We start from the raw sequence: 14,119 nt of genomic DNA, 5'->3' as shown, positions 1-14,119 counted from the left end.
GAACGAGGCGATTTGTTCTTGTGAAAGGTGGTCGGCCTGAAACGTTAGTACGCGCGAAAATTTAAAATGATGAGGGAATTGAATCTGATTTTTGGATAAAACGCTGCCATCAGCAAGCTGGGATCAAAACACTCCTTCATCTTGAAACGAAGAAGACAAAATACCGCGTCTTTCCCCCGACAATTTTCAATAAGCCACCATATTCACCAGAATTAACTTACCATTTGGTTTGATTCGGTATCTTAACTGCTTGCTTTGTGTCTGTTCGGGTGAATATGGGTCTAAAAGGAGAAAACAAGTTGGCCAATTGACAACGCGAATAATCGGTATACTGGACACGACCTTTGATATCTGTCACGCTCCGGAAGAGCTGGGAAGTGGAGTTTTTCAGTGTTTTTTGATAGGTGAGATAGGGGGAGGAGGAAGTGAGATTTAAGACTTTATATAATATAAGAAACAGGTTCATTGCGAGACTGAAAGCAAACGCAAACCTTTCTTTTGACTTGCTTTACACACCGTGGGCGTAAATTTGCCCTTCTTGCTGAGTGCTTTTTTGCGTGGGGCTCAGAACTAGGCTTAGACATGAATGGTGAGAACCGGTCACGTTTTCGTTTGTAGAGCTCTGGTGAGGCTGTTTTCGTAATAATCTGTTCCAAAAATAACTTCTAACAATCGTAGGAAACGGCTTTCACCTGTGTGACCTTGACTCTGGAAACGATACGACCGGATGATATTTGGTTACCTGCTGAAATCCATAGAGGCGCACACAAGGCTTGTGTTTCGAGAGCTTCCCTCCTTTTGGAAGTTCTAAAAAAAGAGCTATTACCGAAGAAAACAAAACCACCACTTTGATGCTTCATTTTCTTTTTTTGAGCCAACAACAAACTCGTTCAAGCGTTTTCTCCCTCTGTAAGCCTCAAAGGGCGCGTGCGGCTCAAACTTCTGTCAGATGAGGACAAGAGGGCATCTTCTACACGAGCATAAATATAAGCCTATGTGTTTCTTCCTGTTCAAGTCTCTACAATCACAACCAAAAAATGCCGACAATCACTATATGCGTGCTAGGGGATCTTGGCCACTCTCCGCGAATGCTTTACCACGTTCAGAGTTTTTCTAAGCTCAAATACAACGTTTATCTGTGTGGGTATTTAGACTCCAGTCTTCCTTCGTTCATAGTACAGGACGACCATGTTGAGATAAAGCCGCTGAGACCAGTCAAAAACTCCCACAGACTGCCATATTTGGCGTTTATTGGCTACAAATTGCTGTATCAGTTATACACGCTCACTGCGTTGTTGTTTTCCACAATGCGCCAATCACAATACATCATGATCCAGAACCCACCATCGATACCCATTCTATTCATCATAGTGGTGCTTCAGAAGCTCTTTTTCCACAAATGCGAACTGATAATAGACTGGCACAATCTCAACTACACAATTTTGAACATGAAGTTTAAGAACTTGAATCATCCGTTAGTGAGATTCTTGAAGTTCTATGAGAGAAAGCTCTCCAGGTTTGCCTACCTGAATCTGACGGTCACCGAAAACCTGCGCAAATTCCTTACGTCTGAGTTTGGTGTGGATGAGAAGAAGATCATAACGCTGTACGATAAAGCTGGTATTCACTTTTCACCCATCGAGAACGAGAGTCTCAAAGAGGTTATCATCAGATCACATCCCCAGGTATTTGTGGATTACCGCGAAAACGATAAGATTTTGGTCACGTCTACCTCTTTCACGGAGGACGAAGATTTTGACCTATTTTTGGCTGCTCTTGTAAAATATGAGAAGTTATTGCAGAAGTCTGAACAAACTTTGCACGTTGTGGTTACAGGAAAAGGTCCTTTGCGTGATCAATTCCTTTCCCACCTTGAATCTGCCAAGCTCTCAAAAATCTCTGTTAAATCGGTCTGGTTACCGATATCGGAATATCCTGAGATTCTGGCAGTTTCCGATTTGGGAGTATCATTGCATGTATCATCATCTGGTCTGGATTTACCCATGAAGGTGGTGGACCTTTTTGGCTGCGGAATCCCTGTGATATCGCTTGGATTTGAGACCATCGGGGAATTAGTGCAGGACGGAAAGAATGGTGCGATAGTCTCAACTGCTGATGAAATGGTAAAGGAATTCGAGCAGTTGCTGACAGAAAGCTCACCAAAATACAAGACTTTGAAGAAAGGAGCGCTGAAGAAGAGCACTGAGAAGTGGGACGCGGAATGGGACCGTAAGCTTAAGCCTCTAGTGGAAAGTTGAAAGAAGTATTTGAAGGTTGATCAAAGCCTTCATAAAGCATCACCTTTTCAAGCTGTGAGTTTTCTCCAGAAAATCTATATAATGGACATCATTTAAATCATTCATTTTCGTCGCTTCGTTACCATTCCAAAATCGGAAATCCTCAAGTTCTTCAGAGCCTGATTCTGTGAATTTGTCAGGTATAATATCCCATTCCAAATCAATTTTACCCTCAATCAGACAAGCCGTCAGATAGGCCCAGTACTTGGCAGTCTCCAAGTGGTTATAGCCTCCTCCCCCAAGCAGAACAGAGGGTAGATTGGCATGATTGATCACTTCCATCACTGCACTAGTCAGCCCTTTGATCGTCAAATTCCATTGGTGAAACTCTTCCGTGCAAAGTCCATCGGCACCGCACTGAATTACCAGACAGGAAGGGTCAAAACTATCTACATATGGTAGGACAATTCGACGTACCACTTCTAGCAGCGAGGAATCGCTCAGACCTCTTTTCAGAGGTATGTTGACATCGTATCCTTTTCCTGGACCCATTCCCGTGTCCTGAACAGATCCCGTTCCCGGGTAGAAACCAACATCGAAATGGTGCAATGACATAGTCAAGACTTTTGGACTAAACTGGAAAGCTTTGGCTACCCCATCTCCATGATGAATATCGAAATCAATGTACATGATCCTGGGGAACAGGCTTCGTAACTGGAAGACACCAAGAACTATGTCATTGACATAGCAGAATCCAGAAGCGCGATTTTTGAAGCAATGATGTCTCCCACCATGCCAATTGACAGCTACTGGTGATCCGGAGAGATTTCCGCTGTTTTTGAGAAGCCAATGGCATGCAGCTAAGGTGGAGCCGGCTACTGTTTTGACGTACTCACCCATTGATGGAAAGACAGGACAATCGTGTAGCAGTGCGAATTCCGCAAGCTGAGCAGGATCATCATCTTCTGCATTGCCCTCCCGAGGCTTGAGCAAAAATTTGCAGTACTCAATCCCGTGATACTCCGCAAGATCATCCAGAGCAACCTCACGTCTCCCAATATGATCACATCTTAGATCGAGATCATATGCCTTGATAAGCCGTATCACGAGACTAGAGCGCCCAATATTCGAGGGTAACCTGTCCAGCACCTTTAGATCTTGGTCCGACAACCCAACCAGTCCAATCCTTCGCTCCATGACCGACCAGACCACGCCGCAATCAGAACGAAATGTCGCGTTTGGCTTTGCGGGACTCTGTGTCTATGTATCCTCCACACGACCTTTAAGCTTTGGCTCGCTGTGGCGGCAATGCATAGTGCTATCTACATCTCGGAGGGCTGGGTCCGATCTCGGAGCCTAGTCACCTTGATATGTCTACAAAATGCTTATAAAAATGCTTGTTAATAAATGGTCTCGGGTTTAAGGTCTGAATAACGTAACCCGAACCGGCTTTCCTGTGCGATGACGCTGGCAATAAAAACGTTGCCAAGGTAATCGGATTAATCGACCGTTTCGTGCACTAACCCCGACCCCGAGGACGTGTGGCTCCGCTGCATGCCCGATCGTTTTGAGTCATTTTCCTTAGTATGACCCTCGCGACCTAGCTTCTCCTCATTTTGTTGATTAAGCGGGACTCTTATAAGCTTAGTAAGGTGCTTGCGGTAATACCTTGGTAACTGGTTCATGAATTACCTCATTAAAATTTTACCAAGGTGCTTATCTGTACTGCTCATACAAGTATAGAGACTGACAAAAATCGAAATCATGGTCAAAGAAATAGCGATCAAGGACCAGACTAACGTGCTGCCGAAGAAAAAACTGCTTATAACCTTTGCCAGTTTGGCCTTAGGATTACTGGCTTCGTTCCTAGATCAGAACTCTTTGGCAGTATCGCTGCCTGACATTGGTAAAGACCTGCACGCGACTAACACCACGTCCTGGGCAGGCACTTCTCTGCTAATTGCCAATACTACTTTCCAGGTGCTTTTTGGGCGATTGTCGGATATTTTCGGGAGAAAAGTGGTTTTGCTCGGGTGTATGTCCATTCTGTGTCTCAGTCAGCTGGCAACGTGCTTTTGTAACACGAGTACTCAACTCTATGTGTTCAGAGGGTTTGCTGGTATAGGCAATGGTGGGATTCAGTCGCTCACTATGATGATTGTGTCTGATGTGGTGACACTAGAAGAAAGAGGAAAGTACCAAGGAATCCTTGGAACCTGTGTTGGGCTTGGAAATGCTGTTGGTCCCTTCATAGCAGCAGGGTTTCTGAAAAGCGTCAGCTGGAAAGGGGTTTATTACTTTCTGTGCCCTCTAACAGCGTTGGTGACGGGGGTTTCGATGTTCGTAATTCCTCAGAGTTCGGAGCTGAAGGTGAATTACGAGAATTTCAAGAAGATTGACTTTTACGGGTTTGGTTCTAGTTCTACCGGAATTATCCTATTCTTGGTAGGTCTATCTGGCGGTGGAAACGTCTATGCTTGGAACAGTCCAACAGTGATATGTCTGCTCACTATAGGAGCTGTCTTCTTACTACTGTTCCTATTCACACAATGGAAATTGTCAAGACTACCAATGATGCCGTTGCGACTGTTCAGTAATATCTCTGTTGCAATCATGCTATTGCAGGGTCTTTTGTTTGGATTGGTCTACTACTCCAACGTTTACTTCATCCCACTATACTGCGAGCTGGTCAGAGGAATGAAACCTTCAATTGCAGCGTGTATGTCTTTGCCATATCTTATTATCCAAGCGGTTGTGTCTACCGTCTGTGGAGCCCTGATATCCAAGTACAGGTCGTATGGGTTCTTTTTGTATTTCGGTTATACCGTTTGGTTTTTGGGAACCGGATTGCAGATTATGTTCGACCAAAACCTCTCCATTGTTGGGATCATATTCATTTTGCTCTGCCAGGGTGTGGGCGTTGGATGCATCTTCCAGCCCACTATCGTCGCACTACAAGCCCATTGTCGGAAGCCTGATAGAGCTGTTGTTATTTCCATACGGAACTTCATGAGATCCATGGGTGGATCCATAGGTCTTGCAGCCTCTTCTGCCATTTTGTCTAATGTTTTGAGCAGAAAACTGAGACAGGCAGATCTTTCTGACCTTACGCAGGCAGAATTAAACAGTCTCATCAAGTCTGTGTATTCCAGGCCTGATCTCACCAAATATAGTACGTCCGATCAAAAGGCAATCAGGGGTGCTATAGCTGGTTCCATGAGAACTGTGTTTATTTTTTTTACACCTATAATGGGGGTGGTTTGGCTGATGGGCTTTTTCATCATAGACAGAGGTCTTCAGAGACCGGAGGACGCAGCTCAGCAGAAATTGGAACAGGAAGCAAAAGAGGCAGAGAAATTGGTCCGAGTGGATTCAAGCGAGCATTCAGTAAGGTCAAAGAATGAGTCTACTGCCGAGGCTGGTGGTAAAGATTTAGTTGAAGAGTCATGAGCATAGGGAGTTAGCATAGGGTGTGAGCGACATCGAAGTATGATCATAATGTGGTCATCGGAACCTTTGTATATGTTACATATTTTTATAGTCATGTGATAGTTGCATATTTGGCGCGCAGCTAGTTAATCAGTTGCTTAGTAATTAATTAATCAAGTTAGATATTAGATAGTAAATGCTTAGTTTATAGATTATTCATATCTGAAGCGGTAATCTTTTTGAGCCGCACTTTTGAAATGCACAGACTGAGTAGTGTACATCCAAGATTACATAATCCCATCGCAAAAAAAATTCGGGCAGAAAAAATAACGAGGCCCTCCTCATTACTAACACAAGAAGCTGCTATTAACTAAAAGCACCAGCTTATTGATTTTTATACACAGAAATGCCACCACAGAAGATTGCACCAGTCAAATGGAAGCCCCCAAAGGGCCCCAAGCCGGTGCACCACAAGAACAAGAACACCATTGGTTTGGGTAGATCCATTCAAAACCAGAGGGCCTCTGAGAACAGAGTCGAGTATCTTCCAGACGGAGAGATGAGATTCACCACAGATAAGCACGAGGCTAACTGGGTAAAGATGAGATCAGTGACCCAGGAGAATGCGCTGGACGAATTTTTGAATACTGCAGAGTTGGCAGACACGGATTTCACTGCGGAGCGTGGATCCAGTGTGAGAATTATCAGGGTTGACAACTCAGACAATAACCCATATTTGATGACAGGCGATCAGCAGAAAGAAGCCTTCCACAAGCACCAGAATTTGGAGTTTGAGCTCACGGTTCCACGCAGACCGCGCTGGGACGAGACCATGACCAAGACCGTCTTGGAGAGACAAGAGAACGAGGCTTTTCTGGAGTGGAGAAGACAACTGGCTTCTTTGCAGCAGAACAACGATCTTTTGCTGACCCCTTTTGAAAGAAATTTACAGGTTTGGAAGCAGCTGTGGAGAGTGGTGGAGAGATCTGATTTGGTGGTACAGATCGTTGATGCCAGAAGTCCGTTGGCATTCAGGTCCAAAGATCTCGAGAAATATGTCAAGGAAGTCGACGAGAGAAAGGCCAATCTCTTGCTGGTGAACAAAGCAGATTTGCTGACTTTGAAGCAAAGGACGGCCTGGGCCAAGTATTTCAAGAAGCATAACATCAAGTACACATTCTTTAGTGCACTGCAGGCGAACGAGCTATTGGAGAAACAGGCCCAGGAAGAAGCTGCTGCCTCCAAGGAGACAGAGGCTGCTAATGAAGCTAGTGAAGTTGTGACTGATGACGCTGTAGCCCAGCCAGAGGAACTCGAAAAAGACCCAGACATGACTGCCATCGTGAGCATAAACGAACTGGAAAGCTTGTTCATGAAGGCAGCACCTGGCCCGCTCACTGTTCCTCTCAATGGCCAAGAACCAAAGCTTCAAATTGGTTTGGTGGGTTACCCTAATGTTGGTAAATCTTCGACCATCAATGCCCTAGTAGGCTCCAAGAAGGTGTCGGTCTCGTCTACTCCAGGTAAGACCAAGCATTTCCAGACAATTCTGCTTTCTGATAAGGTCATTCTGTGTGATTGTCCTGGTCTCGTTTTCCCAAATTTTGCATACACAAATGGTGATCTTGTTTGTAACGGAGTGCTGCCAATTGACCAATTGCGCGAGATCACAGGTCCCTGTCAGCTGGTTGCCCAGAGAATACCCAAGTTCTTCCTAGAGGCTGTATACGGTATTGCCATTCCTATCAAACCTATAGAGGAAGGAGGCAAGGGTTATCCTACATCTCAGGAGCTTCTCACAGCTTATGCCAGAGCAAGAGGTTACATGACACAGGGTTTTGGTTCTGCTGACCAGAGTAGGGCGGCCAGATACATCCTGAAGGACTACGTGAATGGAAAACTGTTGCATGTTCAGCCGCCTCCACATGACGATGATACCCCGGTGACACTGGAAGACGAACAGGCGTTTAATGCTGAGCTCTATACGGTGGATTATTTGCCTGAGACCAGGAGAGAACAGTTGATGCAAGCCGCACGTGACAAGGGACTGAGCCAGGTGGATTTGGCAACAGATCTTTCGAAGCTGACGTTTAGTGCGCATATTGGTGCTAAGGATGGTGACAAGAAGGCTGAAGCACACACGGGCACGAACTACGGTGGTAAGCAGGCTGCTCTGTTCAGTGCTGGTGACGAGCTGGACCGGGAGTTCTTCAATATGAATGAGGTGAGAGGCACCTACGCCAAGCCTTTCCACAAAACCGAGCTTCCTGCCAGTGGGAAAAAGCACAATAAGAAGAACAAGAAGGCCCACAAGATAACCGCATGAAGTTCAGAGATAGCATAGTTGTTCAGAGACATGAAGGCATAAGATGAAGAAATGGTCCAGGAGAACAGGATAGATATCTGGCAATATGAAGGGCCAATAAGGGCGTTTATAGCTGCCAAGGAAAAATATAGCAAAAGAAAAATTTCACAGATATCTGCAGTTAGCCTCTTAAATTGTGGAGATATCCTGTTTCAACAGCCTGATAAATCTTTCAAACTATGTCCTTAGCCAAGACTGGGCTTACGTAACGCCAAGAGAGCAATTTAAGAGGCCGGAAAAGCCTGTCAAATGTGGACAACTCGAACCGTAGAAAAATGTACAAACGACTTTGAATATGTACATTCAAATTACTTGGTATGGACAAATCAGTACAGGTTTCACAAAGTAATCTTTTTCAATAACCGTCTCAAACGGGAATCCTAAAAGCCGCAGCCTTTGTTGGATGTGCGCACGCAAAATCTGTTCCCACGGGGAAATCATGGACGTGCATGCCCCGATGCCGGAGAAAAGGTGCGCGTGCGCCGTGGACCAAGGAAGTTCTGGACAAGATTTGGGATCCGAGCTTTGTTCTAAAACGAGATGCATTTTGGAGTGAGGGAATATGGCCAAGGCTAATCTAAGGTCTACTTGTAGATAAACCAAGCTTTTACTGGAACCTCGGATCCTGGGCTTTCGAATTGCCCTCATATATTGGAAGCAGTCACGTGGGTTGAGCACTTTAGAAGTTCATTCCGAGGTCTTTTAGCAGGCAAAAAATTCACTCATATCGAATGGTACAGTACTGGACCAAATGGCAGAGTATTAGAAATGGCTGAAAGCTAGAGAAAGCCCCAATTCCATTTTCACGTAGTGCAGTCTGAAAATACAGCGATTGAATTGAACAAAAATATTGAGAAAATAAGCCAATCTGGTATGGCCTTCTGAATCAAAGACCTGCTCCCTCGCCGTATGGAGTGGTGCTAGTGGTCCAAATGGCCAATTCGGCTTTCTGCCTTTTGGGGAGTCCCAGAACGGCGAAATCATCCCGTTGCCGGGCCTTCGCAGCCGCACTTGCATTTGCACCTCTTATCAAGACCTCCGAATGTGCCGGATCGCGAACTAGAGGGGAGGATGCTCACCTTCAAGAGACCAACCTGAGCGGGAAGTTGCTCACCTTCAAGAGAGCTAACTATGGCACGGAACATACGGTGTTTCTGAAAAACCTACTAGACTATTTTTTTGTGTGAGTAGAGCAATTTTTCACTAGCTTAAGGCTCTCAGGCTCGTTCGGGAAACTCGGGCACTCTCGGAGCTGGCATATTCTGGACCTTGCGGCGGTTCCCATTACTGGACCTATTCCACATAAAAGGACGGCTCGGGCGGAGGACGAGCGTTCCGCCAACCGTTTTCGGAGGTAACCTCTCGAAAATAACCTCGGCTAATCGTCGATATGGTCGTGTGCAGTACGGGGACAGCCAGTTCTCAAGTCGTCGAAAGAGGCGGGTGGGATTCGCTCTGGACGGAATACCGATTCATATATTGAATAAATTGACCCGATCGAACAAATAAATTGTATCGGTGTATACGAGTTAGCGGAGTTAGTGTTAATTTTTGTACTGGCAGAGGGGCCAACAGCCCAGAGTTCAATTTGGGAGCCCAATAGTAAGCAGGGCAAACTTTTCGGAACAAGATGACGTCGATGCCTCAACGTTCTCGTTCTTTCCACCCCGTACCGATTGTACGCTTACAAACGGACGAAAGCCCACAGGTAGTGTGGTAGTGAGTCGCACTTCCATTGGTCAGACGGATCGCTGTTGAACAGATTAAGGTTTGGGCCCAAACGGGTACAACTACGTACTAAATTAGACCAAGAAACGAGCATTAACACTCAACGGTTCGCCTCTGTACCTTATCGATCTCTTCAATGCTCTTGTTGCTCACTCCGCAAGGCTCTAACGCTTCTCCCGGTCCGTATTTGCAACTTAAGCGGTTTGCATTCTCTTCTGCCAGTCCCAGTTGTACAGACCTCTACCCGCTCTATCCGGTGTACTAACTGCCGTCTTGAGGTTTGAAGCGGGCTCGAGAGCAACCCGTTTCGGGAAGGTCTTCACTGGATACGGAAAAAGATAAATACCGTTTCTTGGGTTGTTTGCCCTTTTGGGCCGGATACACGACATTGGATATCGGCGACTTTCTTATCAGGATGGCCGAGATAGACCACTTCGTCGACGAAGCAAAGGGAGCTTGTGGGAACGAGCAGACGGGGGGCTTGCGTATACGAGGAGAATTTTTAGAACAAAGGCAAGACAAGCCAATAGATTGCTTTACGAATATCGTATCATCCCGTAGCATGTCCTAGTTTGTGATTTTCTAGCACCAAAGCACCCAGTTCCAGCAACTTCGGCATCCGTTGCCTCGACTTCCTCGGTCACCGTGTTTACCGATCCGCCCCTCCCAACTCGGACGGCACCGATCCCCCCTCCTACCAGAACACCTTTTTGATTGGATGTGCTGCGTGAATTTTGTCGTTGGCTGCCTTCGCCCATATAAACAACAACGACTCCCAGTTTATCCCTTAGGATGCTTTTTTTTTCCCCTTTTTTCTCTTCCAACTCTGTTGTTTGTTTAATCGCTAATCCAAAGGTGTGTGTTGTTCTCGATTGAGCTCTTCACGTATCCCTCGATTCTTCTACACCAGTCTCTTTCGATCCGTTAATTAATTGGCTACCGCTTCCGAACGAACCGGCAACCAGACTTGGATCTTAGAAACTTCAGAAGAGACAAAAACATTGGACATGTCCGCCACAGAACCAACAAAGGAAAAGGTCCCAGCTGCCGCTGGGGACGACGATGATGATGAAGACATCGACCAGCTCATCCTGGACTTGCAGTCCGACAAGGGTGAGGAGGATGACGAGGAAGCATCTGACGAGGAGCACTCCAGCTCCTACAAGGCAACTCCTGAGGAGCTGCTCCAGACCGACCCAACTCGTGGTTTGACCAGCGATGAGGTTATTAGACGTCGTAAGAAGTTCGGTGAGAACAAGATGGCTGAAGAGAAGGAGAACTTGGTCATCAAGTTCTGTATGTTCTTCATTGGTCCTATTCAATTCGTCATGGAGGCCGCTGCCATTCTGGCTGCTGGTCTTGAGGACTGGGTCGATTTCGGTGTCATTTGTGGTTTGCTGATGCTTAACGCCTCCGTTGGTTTCATCCAGGAGTTCCAGGCCGGTTCCATTGTCGAGGAGCTCAAGAAGACCCTTGCCAACGTTGCCACTGTTATTAGAGACGGTCAGCCAGTCGAGGTTGGTGCCGCTGACATTGTTCCAGGTGACATTCTTCAATTGGAGGATGGTACCGTTATTCCTGCCGATGGTCGTTTGGTTTCTGACGAGTGTTTCTTGCAAGTCGACCAGTCTGCCATCACCGGTGAGTCTTTGGCCGTTGACAAGCACTCTGGAGACCCAACTTTCGCCTCTTCCACCGTCAAGCGTGGTGAGGCTCTCATGATCGTTGTTTCTACTGGTGACAACACCTTCGTCGGACGTGCTGCCGCTTTGGTCAACAAGGCCTCAGGTGGTACCGGTCACTTCACCGAGGTGTTGAACGGTATTGGTACTATTTTGCTGGTGTTGGTTATCATCACCTTGTTGCTCGTCTGGGTTGCCTGTTTCTACAGAACCGACAAGATCGTTAGAATCCTTCGTTACACTTTGGCCATCACCATTGTTGGTGTCCCAGTTGGTTTGCCAGCTGTCGTTACCACCACCATGGCTGTCGGTGCTGCCTACCTCGCCAAGAAGCAGGCTATTGTCCAGAAGCTCTCTGCCATTGAGTCCCTTGCTGGTGTCGAAGTTTTGTGTTCCGACAAGACCGGTACCTTGACCAAGAACAAGCTTTCTTTGCACGAGCCTTACACCGTTGAGGGTGTTGAGGCCGACGACCTGATGTTGACTGCCACCCTTGCTGCTTCCAGAAAGAAGAAGGGTTTGGACGCCATTGACAAGGCCTTCTTGAAGTCTTTGATCAACTACCCACGTGCCAAGGTTGCCCTCACCAAGTACAAGGTGTTGGACTTCCAGCCTTTCGACCCTGTTTCCAAGAAGGTTACTGCCTACGTTGAGTCTCCAGAAGGAGAGAGAATTATCTGTGTTAAGGGTGCCCCACTTTTCGTCTTGAAGACCGTTGAGGAGGACCACCCAATCCCTGAGGACGTTCACGAGAACTACGAAAACAAGGTTGCTGAATTTGCTTCCCGTGGTTTCCGTTCGCTTGGTGTTGCCCGTAAGAGAGGTGAAGGTCACTGGGAGATTCTCGGAATCATGCCATGTATGGACCCTCCAAGAGATGACACTGCCAAGACTGTTTCTGAGGCTAGACACCTCGGTTTGAAGGTTAAGATGTTGACTGGTGATGCCGTTGGTATCGCTAAGGAGACTTGTCGTCAACTTGGTTTGGGAACTAACATTTACAACGCTGAACGTCTCGGAATCTCCGGTGGTGGAGACATGCCAGGTTCTGAGATTGCTGACTTTGTTGAGAACGCCGATGGTTTCGCCGAGGTTTTCCCTCAGCACAAGTACAATGTCGTTGAGATTTTGCAACAGCGTGGATACTTGGTTGCCATGACTGGTGACGGTGTCAACGATGCTCCATCTCTGAAGAAGGCTGACACCGGTATTGCCGTCGAAGGTGCTTCCGATGCTGCCAGATCCGCTGCCGACATTGTTTTCCTTGCCCCAGGTCTTTCTGCTATCATTGATGCCTTGAAGACCTCGCGTCAAATTTTCCACAGAATGTACTCCTACGTTGTCTACCGTATTGCCCTTTCCCTTCACTTGGAGATCTTCCTTGGTTTGTGGATTGCCATTTTGGACGAGACCTTGAACATTGAGCTTATTGTCTTCATTGCCATTTTCGCCGATGTTGCTACCTTGGCCATTGCCTACGACAATGCTCCTTACGCTCCAAAGCCAGTCAAGTGGAACTTGCCAAGACTTTGGGGTATGTCCATCATCATGGGTATCATTTTGGCCATCGGTACTTGGATTACCTTGACCACCATGTTTGTTCCAAAGGGTGGTATCATCCAGAACTTCGGTTCCATTGACGGTGTTTTGTTCTTGCAAATTTCCTTGACCGAGAACTGGTTGATTTTCGTCACTCGTGCTGCTGGTCCATTCTGGTCTTCCATCCCATCGTGGCAATTGTCCGGTGCTGTGTTCATCGTTGATATCCTTGCCACTATGTTCTGTTTGTTCGGCTGGTGGTCTCAGAACTGGAACGACATCGTCACCGTTGTCCGTGTCTGGATCTTCTCTTTCGGTGTCTTCTGCTGCTTGGGTGGTGCCTACTACCTGATGAGTGAGTCTGAATCTTTCGACAGACTCATGAACGGTAAGCCAATGAAGGAGAAGCCTCCTCAGAGAACCGTTGAGGACTTCTTGACCTCCATGCAACGTGTTTCTACTCAACACGAAAAGTCTGGTTAGATCCCATCTAAATATCCAAATTTTTCATCGAAAAGTTTTTAGAGTTGAGTTAGAACAGCGTCTAATTTTCGAGAAATTTACTCATTCCCAATAATATTTTAATATATTACAAACCTTAGAGGACTCGTAGCATTAAAATACCAGATAATATATTGAGGCAAAGAGAATAATTTGATATGTGGGTATAAGAGGTGCCAGCATTAAGGAGAGTGGGCCTGGGAATGAGGCGGATAGGCCATGCCGCCATGACCCATGAGGATATAAGGTTATTACGTTATCGTTTTATTGCAGCATGGTACCACCAGAGTAGATACGCTGATGGTTTTAAAAATGATAATCTACGAGAAAGATACGCAAATGACAGACTGAAAAATTCCAGGCCACTCCAGGCTCAAATTTAAATTAGCCGAGGATTATAAGGGCCAATAATGGAGTAAAGGCCAACCTATCAGAATATACAACTATTGAATAATATGGTCTTATAGAGTCTCATAATAGTGTAACATCATATAACTCTATTTCTATATGGTTCGGCATCGATCCAAGCCAAGTTTAAAAATGACTCCAATTTCTAATCAAAGCCTACGCATTAAGCGCTGCAGAGCCCAAGCTTCTACAATCGCAGGCTCCAGCCATCAGAAAGCAATCGCCCGCAA

At 46.3% G+C, this 14,119-nt stretch overlaps 7 protein-coding genes across 7 annotated transcripts; 4 read left to right on the top strand and 3 right to left on the bottom strand.

The window, feature by feature from the left end:
- Positions 1–1,037: 1,037 nt before the first annotated feature.
- On the top strand, positions 1,038–2,258 carry KUCA_T00004273001 (uncharacterized protein; the record flags this gene model as incomplete). The annotated part of the gene is made up of 1 exon (XM_022600990.1): positions 1,038–2,258. One exon carries the CDS (start codon positions 1,038–1,040, stop codon positions 2,256–2,258), a length of 1,221 nt encoding a protein of 406 aa, XP_022460281.1.
- Positions 2,259–2,297: 39 nt separating this feature from the next.
- On the bottom strand, positions 2,298–3,434 carry KUCA_T00004272001 (uncharacterized protein; the record flags this gene model as incomplete). Its single annotated transcript, XM_022600989.1, has 1 exon — positions 2,298–3,434. One exon carries the CDS (start codon positions 3,432–3,434, stop codon positions 2,298–2,300), a length of 1,137 nt encoding a protein of 378 aa, XP_022460280.1.
- Positions 3,435–4,001: 567 nt separating this feature from the next.
- KUCA_T00004271001 (uncharacterized protein) lies at positions 4,002–5,687 on the top strand (the record flags this gene model as incomplete). Its single annotated transcript, XM_022600988.1, has 1 exon — positions 4,002–5,687. One exon carries the CDS (start codon positions 4,002–4,004, stop codon positions 5,685–5,687), a length of 1,686 nt encoding a protein of 561 aa, XP_022460279.1.
- A 385-nt stretch (positions 5,688–6,072) lies between these two features.
- On the top strand, positions 6,073–7,992 carry KUCA_T00004270001 (uncharacterized protein; the record flags this gene model as incomplete). Its single annotated transcript, XM_022600987.1, has 1 exon — positions 6,073–7,992. The coding sequence occupies one exon, from the start codon at positions 6,073–6,075 to the stop codon at positions 7,990–7,992; it is 1,920 nt and encodes a 639-aa protein (XP_022460278.1).
- A 342-nt stretch (positions 7,993–8,334) lies between these two features.
- Positions 8,335–8,679, bottom strand: KUCA_T00004269001 (uncharacterized protein; the record flags this gene model as incomplete). Its single annotated transcript, XM_022600986.1, has 1 exon — positions 8,335–8,679. One exon carries the CDS (start codon positions 8,677–8,679, stop codon positions 8,335–8,337), a length of 345 nt encoding a protein of 114 aa, XP_022460277.1.
- A 1,341-nt stretch (positions 8,680–10,020) lies between these two features.
- Positions 10,021–10,323, bottom strand: KUCA_T00004268001 (uncharacterized protein; the record flags this gene model as incomplete). The annotated part of the gene is made up of 1 exon (XM_022600984.1): positions 10,021–10,323. The coding sequence occupies one exon, from the start codon at positions 10,321–10,323 to the stop codon at positions 10,021–10,023; it is 303 nt and encodes a 100-aa protein (XP_022460276.1).
- A 443-nt stretch (positions 10,324–10,766) lies between these two features.
- On the top strand, positions 10,767–13,463 carry KUCA_T00004267001 (uncharacterized protein; the record flags this gene model as incomplete). Its single annotated transcript, XM_022600983.1, has 1 exon — positions 10,767–13,463. One exon carries the CDS (start codon positions 10,767–10,769, stop codon positions 13,461–13,463), a length of 2,697 nt encoding a protein of 898 aa, XP_022460275.1.
- Positions 13,464–14,119: the final 656 nt, after the last annotated feature.

The sequence above is a fragment of the Kuraishia capsulata genome, genomic scaffold, assembly GCF_000576695.1.
Source record: "Kuraishia capsulata CBS 1993 genomic scaffold, Kuraishia_capsulata_scaffold_5, whole genome shotgun sequence".
In the NCBI taxonomy this organism is placed as follows: Eukaryota; Fungi; Ascomycota; class Pichiomycetes; order Pichiales; family Pichiaceae; genus Kuraishia; species Kuraishia capsulata.
This window is presented reverse-complemented; position numbering and strand designations above follow the sequence as displayed.